This window comes from Neomonachus schauinslandi, chromosome 1, assembly GCF_002201575.2.
Source record: "Neomonachus schauinslandi chromosome 1, ASM220157v2, whole genome shotgun sequence".
In the NCBI taxonomy this organism is placed as follows: domain Eukaryota; kingdom Metazoa; phylum Chordata; class Mammalia; order Carnivora; family Phocidae; genus Neomonachus; species Neomonachus schauinslandi.
In genome coordinates this window covers 22,159,142-22,172,731 of record NC_058403.1, presented here as the reverse complement: position 1 = coordinate 22,172,731, position 13,590 = coordinate 22,159,142, and the positions used below count along the sequence as shown (strand labels likewise).

Sequence of the window (13,590 nt, the reverse complement as noted above, 5' to 3'; positions counted from 1 at the left end):
ATACAAATCTTATTGTGTATCTTTCATGTGTATTTACTTAAAAAGGAAATTTTATGCATTTGGATCATGGGCCATTGATGATTAATATCTCACTCTTATATAGAAATATGAGTGTATAGCAAAAGCCATTATTTTTCATAATTTTTTTTGGAAAAAAATCAATTATATCAGGAAAAAACAGGGTGAGGGAATGAGTAATTCATTAGTTGTTAAGGGCCCAAAGTGTTCATACTAGTTATTGATTCTGAGATTATGCCTTCCTTCTAAGACTGTCATATATAACATTTTGGTGGGTACGTATTTACAAGTTTCTAAATAAACCAGATTTACTTGTTCAATGCCTCATTTCATTTTATATTTTAAATTAAGATTGTAGATAATTGTCTTTATACTGCCAAATGCCTGGCCTTTAAATTCTGTTTGAATACAATACCTTTTTTATTTTTCTACTTTATTTTACATTGTTTTAAATTTTATTATGTTATGTTAATCACCATACATTACATCATTAGTTTTTGATGTAGTGTTCCATGATTCATTGTTTGCGTATAACACCCAGTGCTCCATGCAGAACATGCCCTCTTTAATATCCATCACCAGGCTAACCCATCCCCCCACACCCTCCCCTCTAAAACCCTCAGTTTGTTTTTCAGAGTCCATCATCTCTCATGGTTCATCTCCCCCTCCGATTCCCCCCTTCATTTTTCCCTTCCTACTGTCTTCTTTTTGAATACAATACCTTTTATTTATTAATTGTAGATTGTGTGTGTGTGTGTATATCAATTCCCAAAGTTTGTGGGTCTATGATCAAAATCATGAACACTTCCAGTTTATCATGCTTTCAGTACAATTGGGAATCTCTCTCAAATAGCCTTATTTAGCTGAAAGGATGCTATGTTTTTCCCTGATCCATCACTTCCCCAAATATTTGGGTAACTGACTCTTTGCTAATTAAACAAGTGTCTTAATCTGTTTCTTTTTTTAGTTTTGTATTTTATTTTATTTACTTATTAATATAGCCAAAAAAGATAAAAGGGTAGGACTTTAAAAGGAGCTATTGTTTTGCATCGATTTTCTAGACCTAGGGCAGAAAGGCTTTGATTATCACCTATATGCCCAACAAATACATATATTATAAAATATTAGTAAGGCAAACATCTGTGCACACCACCCATTCCAAAGGATTTAAACACCTTGGGATGGGTGGCGTCTAAATCTGTTTCAATTTATTAAATTGGTTTCTTTGTAACTTTATTAGAAGAACTATTGGTGAATTGACACAGAGGTCAATTTCACAAAGACATGTGGTTATATTTAACCTAAAACTTAGGTATTTAACTAATAAAAAACTGTTAGGTTTAACTTCGGTTTTGGGCACTGTGTTAGTGTGTGCAGGCTGCCATAATGAATAACGCAGACCGGGTAGCTTAAACAAAGTAACCTCTTTCCCCCCACATATTTCTGTAGGCGAGAAGTCCAGAGGGTTGGGTTTTGGTGAAACTTCTGTCCTTGGGTAGGGGATGTGCCCTCTAACCATGCACTCACATGGCTTTTCCTCTGTGCACATAAAGAGACAGCTCTGGTGTCTTGTCTTCTAATAAGGACATCAGGGCCCATTTTTATGAACTCATTTAACCTCAGTTACTCCCTTAAAGACCATATGTCCAAAAACATTAGAAGTTAGGGTTTCAACATGTGAATTTTGTGGGGTGACACAATTAATTCCATAACAGGTAGATTTAAGTTCATGTTTAAGTGACAGACTAATCTGTAATTTCTGCTTTAGTTCATTTTACCACCTTTCAGTTTCTGGGATAGCTCATAATTCTTCATAGTCAGTGTCAAGCAACATGTTACAAATCTGACATTTAAATATGTTAAACATTTTATATTTAAATATTTTATTCATATAAAGCTTGCATGTTATTTAATCTTCTGCCTAAATAGCATTCCTCTCCAACCCAAAGTGAAAACTAAGCAATTTTTGTTCATACATGCCGCATGATCTGTTGGCTAAAGCTTTGACTTTGAACATACACTTTCTATGGGTATACTATTTTTAAAAATTAAATCAAAATCCTGAATAAATAACTAACAGATAGCTAATACAACTTAAAATAAAACAAAATAACAATAACTACAAAAATGAAAACCAATGATAAACATTACTAATTTTGAATTAATAACATACATAGTTGCTTAGGATAGTAATTATTATAATAGTCACATAATTGCTAATTCTTAGAACATATAATACAACATACAAAAATTAAGTTTGCAATTGATAAATTGGTCAATGACAGATTTCTTGAATTTATTTTTAAAGTTTTTCCTTTTTCACTGAGTAAATATATATATTCAATCTTTTAAATTTATAAATTTTAAAACATAACAAAATATTCTATAAATCTTTCGGAGTGGTGCCAATAAAATCATCTGTAAAGGTCATCCATTTTTTTTTTCCTGTTCATTTCTGGAGGTAATAAGCCAACATTTTAATATATGGGTAAAAATTGATGTAGGAACTTCCTAATAGGCTAATTGGAATAATATTGTGCTTTTGATCATCTGTATGGTTGTTCCTTGTCCTAAGTAAAATGCTAACTATTAAATATATAATTTTCTTACCATGGAACACATAGAAAGAGGAAATGAAGTTTATGAAAGTTTAGGAAAAAGACTAGTGAACTCCTTTATTAACATTGTACTCCCAGGGCACCTGGGTAGCTCAGTTGTTAAGCATCTGCCTTCGGCTCAGGTCACGATCCCAGGGTGGGATCGAGCCCCGCATCGGGCTCCCTGCTCCGCGGGAAGCCTGCTTCTCCCTCTCCCACTCCCCCTGCTTGTGTTCCCTCTCTTGCTGTGTCTCTCTCTGTCAAATAAATAAATAAAATCTTAAAAAAAAACAAAACTGTACTCCCAGCTCATATTTTGATGTTCAAAATTATATTTGTTGATCTGTTATGTACTATTAAAGCCCAATATCTTAAGTAATCTTGAATTATTTTAACTGCATATTAAAATGTGAAAAATTGGTGTCATATATAGATGTTTCTAGAACATCCTGTATAAATATCAGCAATAATTGGTATATTTTAAACATTTAAATATATATATATATTTTTTTAAGATTTTATTTATTTGCGAGAGAGACAATGAGAGACAGAGAGCATGAGAGGGAGGAGGGTCAGAGGGAGAAGCAGACTCCCTGCTGAGCAGGGAGCCTGATGTGGGACTCGATCCCGGGACTCCAGGATCATGACCTGAGCCGAAGGTAGTCACTTAACCAACTGAGCCACCCAGGTGCCCAACATTTAAATATTTTTAAATTAAAGCTTTAGAATATACATTTGTTGTATAATATTTTATTTTTTTATAAAATTACCTGTCATTTCATTGTGCTGGGATTGGGCATAAAGCCACCATTGCACATTGTATTCATATTGCTTTCCTAGAACACATCAAATATGCTGCAGGGCACATGATCTGGCCAGGTTATATCGAAGTCTGTGGGGGGTTTTTTTCTTTTTTTTAATAATCTGTGCTACTAGGGGTGTCGTCTATATTTGTTAATCATACAACATGATAAAGAAATTATTTCAGATAAAACTGTAAAACTTTTAACTTTTAATAAATGAACTCCCAGGAACAGAAAACAAACAAATGAAAAAACCCTGAATTGAGCGTTTTAAAAGCTGTTCCAATGAAACTGGCTATATTTAAATTACTTTTTTAATATTGAGGGGCTGCACAATAGTCCTGATTCTTTGTCATGGCCATCCCGTCTGCCTTTTATCAATTCAGTGCACATTGTTACCTATGGACTATACAAATTACTCTCCTATGCCTATAAAATGTAGAAATTTTGGGGGCAGATTCCTTTCTCACTAATAAAATTATTTTCAAGTTAAATTACCCTGGTTTATTAAAAGCTGAATGTGAGAAAAATGAATGTTTTAATCACTCAGGAGTGCTTACATAAGAATGGTTAAAGCCTCTAATTCTTAAACTTATGATCTATTCCTAGATAGACAGCTAACCAGAGAATGAGTGACACAGCTTTTTTGTACTTTTTCAGAATTACCATCTTCAATGGACCTCAAAATTGTACTTTTAGTTAATAGCCTCCCATTACCACAAAATCATTTTCCCCCCTTTTGGGATAGAGTTGAAATTAACAGCAACTCTTGTTGTAAGCATATTCTCTCTTAATAATAGTTACTGGGATTGAAAATTGTATCTATTACTATCATCAAATCTCTTTCCTGCATTGATACTTCAGAATTTCGGTACATTAGAATTACAGAGTTGGCCCCAACATTCAGCAATAGATTTCTGAAAGGTTAACTTAATTATGGATTTCAAATGCGTAAGGGCTGAGGTCAGCTATTTTCCACCTAAACTGAAAAAGAATGATAGAAATTGAACAGAAATGGAGGCAAGATACTATTATTAGCCATCAAGGTAATGTGCCTGTCTACAGGGATTGCTACACAAGGAACAATTTCTTGCAAAATGGGAAGTTTGTTTGTTTGTTTTTTTTTTTTAGAATGAGTCTTCATCCTTCATTAATATTTTATATTCAATAAAATCATGAGAGGGGCAAAAAAAACTAATGTATTTCCAGCCTGTCGTGAACTTTAAATCTGCTTGGCTTTAGGCTAAAAAGTTCATGTCTGCAGTAATTGCAGAATATATATTTTTCCAACTGTGTACTACTTTATGAGCTTTACATACCAAATATCTAATGATTTTGCTATTCAATAGATATAATAAAATGGTGGCATTTGTCTACCGCATAAATTAATAGTTAAGCTATACCTTGCCTAGTGCTATGGAAATATAGGTTCGTGTATTACATTTTAAAAGGGTGTGATGCTTACCTGATACAGAAAAAAAAGAGTATGGCAAGAAGTTGTGAATAATTGAACATGGGTGAAGTTGGTAGGAATACTAGAGTCTATTTTAAAACTTCCATATATTGTTTTAAAATTGTTAAACTTTTATTATTATGATTATTTTAGATAGCACCTACATCTGACAATGACTTTGGACGATATAATTGCACAGCTACTAACCGTATAGGAACAAGATTTCAAGAATATATTCTTGCTTTGGCTGGTAAGTATAGCACAATAATTTATAAGATCTCATAAAATATATCTATAAGCAAATAGCTTTACATTTTAATAAATCATGATACAGGTTATTATTAGGAAGAATGAACCAGTGCTTAAAAATTTAGAACAGTTGCATCTGACAGATAGATAGTGAGGACTTAGAATATATTTAGTGATCAGGATTGATTTAATCCCTGATTCTAATCCCCCAACTTTACAAGTGAGCTATCTATAAAAGAAGTAGAAGAGGTATATCTTAAGAAAGCAAATTATATTTTATGCTAAGTAAGAATCCTATCAAAAAAATTAAAAAGACATCTTGAGAGAAAATAAACTAAAATTAATCTATTTTAAAATCCTAAACTTGAAAGTACAAATAATAAGCTTATTTTTAAGGTAAATAGAATATTTAGAGTTATAAAACTTGCACTAAAGGCTGTTGCATTTTGTGTATGAAAGCATTCTAGTTGTTCCCCAAAAGCTTAAAGATATCAAAATAGTAACATGTAGATACATTCATTTTAACTAGAAATCCAGTTATGTTTTTAGTTACATAAAGTTATATATAACACACACATATATATTTCTAGAATTTGCATTATGTTTTTACAAGACCAATTGGAAGTCTGAAAATATACATTGTAGTATATTTTGCATAGGTCAGAAGATACAAAAACATGATCATTGCCTTTTAGGACTAGGTAGAGAAATATCAGAAAATTATTGTAATGTTATGTTTTAATAGAATAAGTAGCTTCCATGAAAATATTTTTAAATGTTTTCTAAGTAGAGTTCTAGTATATAACTATAATTTTATATTAAGTTACAAAATATATTTACTTGTATTAATATGTAAACCATGTCATTAGTTGTAAAGACCAAAGGGAAATTTAAAAGTTTACAAAGCTAATAATACTCAAATTATTATGTACCTGAAATCTGTTTCTCTCCACTTCAGGTTGTGCTACACCAGAGAAGGGATTGTGCGAAAGGACTTTAGGGAAGAAAGGAGGAAGGAAAGTATTGAGATTAGAGGGAATTTAGGGACAAAAGGAAGGAGGGAGGGATTAAGGAAGAAAGAAAATAATGAATATCACCTACCATGAGTTCTTTAGAAAATTAATCTCAATGAAAATCATAGGAAGTAGACTATCCACATTTAGGCATATGAATAAACCATTACATAAGCAATTAAATTCTAGGAAAATGAAATGTGCTGAGTCATATCAAAATTCATGGATAATAAATTGAAGTGAGCATGATCTGTACTGATCAGAAGCATTCATTACTTACATTAATTCCAAGCCTCAGGAAATTAGGCAAATTTTCTTGTAATTAGTATGAACTTTTTTTATAAATAATAACTAAATATGTGACCAATATATGTATATGCAATTATATTAATACTAATATATATTTTACATTACTTTCTTACAAATGATGGAAGTGTGTGTCTATTAGGTAAACTTATTAATGACCAGATTTTTAAAAAATTTTCATGTGCTTGTAATTCTAGAAAAAATATGAAAAATAGAATATTATATTCATGAGATTTTGATATCTTATTAAATTCTCAGGAAATGGGGCACCTGGGTGGCTCAATCGTTAAGCATCTGCCTTCAGCTCAGGTCATGATCCCAGGGTCCTGGGATCGAGCCCCGCATCGGGCTCCCTGCTCCGCCAGAAACCTGCTAGTCCCTCTCCTACTCCCCCCTGTGTGTATTCCCTCTCTCGCTGTCTCTCTCTCTCTCTGTCAAATAAATAAATAAAAAATCTTAAAAAAAGGAATTCTCAGGAAATATTTAATGTCTGTATACCTGCATAGCTCACATTTCTTACTATAACATTTTTCATTGAAAAATATGTTTGATACCTATCCTTCTAATGAAGATATTAAGTTAATGAGTTTCCCTCAACCTAACCATAAAAAAAAAAAAAATAGAAAATGTTCACTCAAGCTAACAGCTAAAATGTTATTGGAAATATTTCTTGAATACTGCAACTTTTCTAATATTTCAAAATTTTGTGACAAATGCATACCTAAAATTTGTTTCAGAAGAGGTAGGTTCAACTGAAATTGTAACAGAGATATAAAAATAAATTAGACCCTGAGCCTTAGATGGGAAACATACGTTTAAACATCAGCATTTATAAACATTATTCCTTTGATGGGAACTCTTTATTTAATGCTTACAAAATTTAGTCTTTCCTGAAGAATTTGAACAATGAAAGTGCAAGGTGATTTTAAATAAAATGTTATGTAGAAATTTAAATATTTCAAAATAGATGTCAATATCACAGCTCAATATCTCATTGGCCTATCTGACCTAGTAAAAGGTCCAGATCATTTGGCATGTGGTATTTTATTGTTTTTAAGATTTTTTTTATTAGACAGAGAGAGACACAGCGAGAGAGGGAACACAAGCAGGGGGGAGTGGGAGAGGGAGAAGCAGGCTTCCTGCTGAGCAGTGAGCGCAATGTGGGGCTCGATCCCAGGGTCCTGGGATCATGACCTGAGCAGAAGGCAGATGCTGAACAACTGAGCCACCAAGGCGCCCCAGCATGTGGTATTTTATACTGTAGCAGATTACTTTGACTTAAAAGGGCAATACATTAAAACAGCGACAATTGCATATGAAATTATGTGCTATATATTCAGAGAAAAATACAGGAAAAAGCTACCTTTTTAACTTCCTTTATTTCAAAAATCTCTTTTTCCTTTTCCTTTTCCCTCCTTCTTTTCTTCCTTTTTTACCTCCTTTATAATTAAGTCTTACATCTGAGCGAAAGAGACATCTGTATGCAGGTGGGGGCACAGAAGCCTACCATAAGGGGTCAGACCCTCAGCAGAGTTAATAGACTAGAGGGGGGTTCAATGATCTAGTGTGGGGTGTTAGAGTCTAGGCAGGTGAGAAGGATTTGCATGTGCCAAGACAGAAACAGCAAACTGGAGAAGAATGTCGGAACCTAATCAGTGTAAGGAGGGGTCCAAGTAAAGTGGTGGGGGCAGTGATGGATGATTCATTGCTACAAACTATGGGTAAGTAACATCCGTGATTGTATAAAAATACAAAAACTAGAATGACCCTGGGGTAATGGTTGGGTATTGGAGTTACTGGTGTTAAATCTGGTTTTAATGTATGTAGATAGATATAGAAAGAAGAAAATAAGTTAAGGTGTGTGTTTGTGTGTATTCAGCCATTTCTACAAGGAACTTCTTGTTGTCGGGAATCTTACTCAGAAAACAATTTCTGTATATGTAAGTGATGAGTCGCTAAATGCTACACCTGAAACCAATTTTACTGTATGTGGTAACTAACTAAAATTTCAATAAAAACTTGAAATTAAAAATAAAAAGAAAAGAAAACTATTTCTGAGCTAGCTCTATCCACTGAGAGGACTTGGGAGCTCCAACACTTCAACAGCAAAGAGCATACACGGCTGGCAACCATGTCTTGGTTTCTAATTCTGTTCCTTACTAAAAGTGACCAGGGTTTCTTGTAAAAGTGGCTGATTCTAGGAGTAGGACAAAGAGAGTACAAGATAAGCCTGGAACAATGTGTTGTGCCAGGCAGAAAAGAAATTTAAAAAAAAAAAAAATGACACATGCCAAAAAACATCCATCAACCATTTTTATTTATTTATTTATTTATTTATTTTTAAAGATTTTATTTATTTATTTGAGAGAGAGAATGAGAGAGAGAGAGCATGAGAGGGGGAGGGTCAGAGGGAGAAGCAGACTCCCTGCTGAGCAGGGAGCCTGATGCGGGACTCGATCCCGGGACTTCAGGATCATGACCTGAGCCAAAGGCAGTCACTTAACCAACTGAGCCACCCAGGCATCCTATTTATTTATTTTTTTAAGATTTTATTTATTTATTTGACAGAGAGAGACACAGCGAGAGAGGGAACACAAACAGGGGGAGGGGGAGAGGGAGAAGCAGGCTTCCCGCCGAGCAGGGAGCCCGATGCGGGGCTCGATCCCAGGACCCTGAGATCATGACCTGAGCCGAAGGCAGACGCTTAATGACTGAGCCACCCAGGCGCCCCTCATCAACCATTTTTAACAAATACCATAATACAAATGAATTCACCTGAGGGGCATCAGTGGTTGCTAATACAGGTATATGCTGAGAAAAAATTTAGCAAGTTAGATGACAAAATAAATAAATAAATAAATGGATATATTTTTAAAGTGCCTACCTCCAAATTATTTTTTAATTACAAGAGAAAACAGCAACATTATAGTTGTAAGCTTACCAGATCCTACTTTAATTAAGTGATCAAAATTAACATCTCCATTAATGAGAAAATTAAACTTGGGTGCTACCAGAAATAGGCAACGAGAACAACACAGAATAACAATTGTAATTTTCCTGCCAAAAGTGCATAATCAGAATCTAGTATGAGGAAAGAGAAGACAAATCCAAATTGAGGTACCATCTACAAAATAACCAGCCTTCAAAGTGTCAAAGCTGTGCAAAGGAATGATTAAGGAAACTTTCTATATTAAAAGACAGTAAAGATAAATATAACAAATAAATGCCATGCCTGCATCTTTTGTTATAAAGGACATTACTGGGATGATAGGTGAAATTCTATTGTAATCTTTGGATTAGATAGTAATTTAATTGTTTTCTAGAGCTTATGTAGGAGAGTGTTTTGTTACAGTAAATACACACTAAAGTTGGCACCATGTCAACTTACTCTAAATGGCTCACATTAAAAAGATAAGTTCTGCGGGCTTCCTGCTCCTTGGGAGCCTGCTTCTCCCTCTGCCTCTCTCTCTCTATGTCTCTCATGAATAAACAAATAAAATCTTAAAAAAAAAAAAGGGCGCCTGGGTGGCTCAGATGGTTAAGCGTCTGCCTTCGGGTCAGGTCATGATCTCAGGGTCCTGGGATCGTGTCCTGCATCGGGCTTCCTGCTCCTTCGGAGCCTGCTTCTCCCTCTGCCTCTCTCTCTCTCTGTCTCACATGAATAAATAAATAAAATCTTAAAAAAAAAATTAAAAAAGATAAGTTCTGTGCACTACTTACAAGTTTTCTATAAATATGAAATTACGTTTTTAAAAAAGAATAAGGGCACCTGAGTGTCTTAGTCGGTTGAAATCAGCTCCAGTCTTGATCTTGGGGTTGTGAGCTCAAGCCTTGCATTGGACTCCACACTGGGCATGGAGCCCACAAAAAAAAAAAAAAAAAAAAAAAAAAAAAAAAGAGAGAAAAGGAAACTAAGGCCAATAAACAAATACACCTAAGATATAGTAGCTTAAGAAAAGCAACATAACTTGTGAATATAGATAGCATTCTTGATAAAAAAAAAAATCCAATCTTTTATGTGTGTGTATATATAATTTCTATATGTGATCTTATAAATGGTTTTAAAATATTAAAAAGAATTTTTGCATATTAAATAATCATTGATTCACAGACATCTTGTGTTTTTGAATATGAAGGTATAATTTTTACTCTAAAATACAGTAGTTTATTTAGACACCTTTTTAAAATATAATAATAAGTATAGGGCGCCTGGGTGGCTCAGTCGTTAAGCGGCTGCCTTCGGCTCGGGTCGTGATCCCAGAGTCCTGGGATCGAGTCCCACATTGGGCTCCCTGCTCAGCAGGAAGCCTGCTTCTCCCTCTCCCACTCCCCCTGCTGTGTTCCTGCTCTCGCTGTCTCTGTCTCTGTCAAATAAATAAATAAAATCTTTAGGGTGCCTTCTTAGCGCAGTGGGCAGCGCATCAGTCTCATAAAATCTTTAAAAAAATAAAAATAAAATAAAATATAATAAGTATAATTAGTATGATATGTATAATAAGTATAATAAGTATGATGATAGTACTGTTCTTAACAACGGTGGTATAGTCTTTATGTGGCAGGATATGGAAGTGTATGGTATAGTAGTGTGTGGAAATTGGCATATAAACACCACTTATATTTGTGAGCTGGGTATTTCACTTCTATCTTTAGAAAACTACAGTTACAGGGGCGCCGGGGTGGCTCAGTCGTTAAGCGTCTGCCTTCGGCTCAGGTCATGATCCCAGGGTCCTGGGATCGAGTCCCACATCGGGTTCCCTGCTCGGCAGGAAGCCTGCTTCTCCCTCTCCCACTCCCCCTGCTTGTGTTCCTGCTCTCGCTATCTCTCTCTGTCAAATACATAAATAAAATATTAAAAAATAAATAAATAAATATATAAAAAAAAGAAAACTACAGTTACATGGGAAATATCAAATATTTCCCATGTGTGTTTGATAACCAATTTTGTTATATTAACTTTTTATTGAAATATCAAATACAAATACAATTAGATGAAGACAGGGACAGAGAGTTGTTTTTTTTAAAAAGACTTCTTCATGAATTTTTTTTTTCAAGTTCACTTCTTAGGGTGATAATGTTTTTTTCTAGCTAGAAAACATATTTCTTTTTCAATTTAAATACCTGTCTTGGAGCAAATTAAAGATGTAGAATACATAAAGGTAAATCAAATTGCAACCATATAGTTAACAATTATCATTCCTTCCTTATAGTTTTCTACTTCTAATAGATCATGATCTGACAAGGCAGTCTATATATGTATATGTGTATTTTTTATAGTTTTTGTCCAATGACTTTTAATCTAACTTTTAAACATTATCAAATGATTTCATTCATAATTTTAACTTTCTTACTTCATTTCATCTTTGTTATATTTAACTCTTAACTGTAAACTTTTTCATATTAAATCTTAATATGATGAGATCCCATTTGCCTCATTAGGTGATAGGTTTTTCTGATAAAGTCACCTTCTCCTGAGCACTTTTAGGGGAGGGACTCTGCTGTAAGCTGGCAGGGAACATATCTCACATTGGGAATGGGTGCTTCCATCCTGAAGGGGGTCTCAGTGCTCTACAGAAGCCGTTCCAAGATCCACCTGATCAGAATTGTGTCAAGACTAAGTGAGAAAATGAATTCAAAGCACCAGCACAGGGCATGTACTCAGTAAATATTAGCTAGCTACTATTATGGCCAAGCTGTAGTTCATACTGATCACTTTTCTTTGGCTAAAAATCAGTTTGTTAAATGTCTCTTTAGATATAAGACATAGGTCTAGGGAAAAAAATACATAGATTTAGACATTATAGACCAATGCATAGTAAAACTTGGTTGTGGGATAATGACCTCACTTATAGTGGACACTATATTTCTATTAAAGGATACAAAATTTCATGTGATTTTGCCACTTTTTTCCTTCTAGTCTTGTATCTTTTTCACACAAACTGCTCTTAAGTGAGTTCTCGCAAGCTGTGCTTCACAATTGATTTTTATTTTAACCTCAGTCAGGACCCTGTACCTATCCCTATTAAATCTCATCTTGTCCATTTGGACACATCTTTTTAACCTACTGAGACCCTGTCAAATCCAATGTTTTAGCCCTCTTTCCAGGATCGACTTAATTCAAAAATAACATGAACTGTGGTCATCTGTATTTTCACCTAAGTCATGGAGAAGTCTATCAAGTCATGTTTGAGAATAGAAACCTGCTTACAGTCTAACCTGGATCAGTTGAACAGAATTCTGTATTTATGGAATTATAGTCAATCTGCGTGTCTTTATATCTGAATCATATTTTATCCAGACCCTTGTTACATAAAACTTGAAAGCAGTTGAAAGTTGGTTCATTTGGAAACAGACTTTCTTCAACTGAATACAAAGCCAAGTTTCTCTTACATGATCAGTTTTATTATCTAGCCTGGAAAAGTATACATCCTGCTCTTTTTTCCAAAACTAGGAGACAAACTTTTGCATGTCTTCAGAAACCATGTATGGCATCAGCTTAATTTTGTAATTCCCCTGCTCCTCTGGGGAAAAAAAAAAAAAAAAAAAAAAGAGGAAATTAGGATAGCTAGATATTATTTTCAAGGAGCCCCTGCTTGCATCAATTTTTAATCAGTTCACACTTTACATATGTATAATGAGTTTCTAATAAGTACCAGGCACTGTTTTAGACCTTGGGAATCAGGAGATGAGTAATATATGGCCTCTGATCTTTACATTGAAGTTAGAGTACACAAGAAAAGGGTTGCAGTAGAAATGTAGGTGAAATGCTTGGGAACAAAAAATTGAATTCTGTTTGGAATTCTTGGGGAGGGTTTCAAATAGGTGTCAACTTCTGAGTTCAGTCTAAAAGACTGAGTAGAAACAGATCCTTTGAAAAGAAAGGGGGAAATGGCAAGAATCAAGGGTACCATGCTGTGAAATGTCATGGACCCTACAGTAACCAGGAGACTGGAGGCCAACTGCAGGTTTGAGGGGATCAATGATGGTGATGAGAACAGGAAAGTAGTGAGGTGGTCAAATTATGCATGTCCTTAAAAACATTTAGCATGTTTACATTCGCCTACATCATGTATATAGCAAGGGAAGTTTGGAGTTTTTAGTTATAAAGCAGCACAATCCTTCTATGTTGGTAGCACTGTAGAGACTGATCTCAA

General features: G+C 34.3%; 1 protein-coding gene across 1 annotated transcript in view; it reads left to right on the top strand.

Annotated features, from left to right (window-relative positions):
• The window catches only part of NCAM2 (neural cell adhesion molecule 2), a 528,788-nt gene that overhangs the window by 424,001 nt on the left and 91,197 nt on the right, over positions 1-13,590 (top strand). Inside the window, exon 11 of the mRNA XM_044913789.1 lies at positions 5,025-5,121. Coding sequence (XP_044769724.1) covers positions 5,025-5,121 — 97 coding nt within the window. The remainder of the gene's footprint in view (positions 1-5,024; positions 5,122-13,590) is intronic.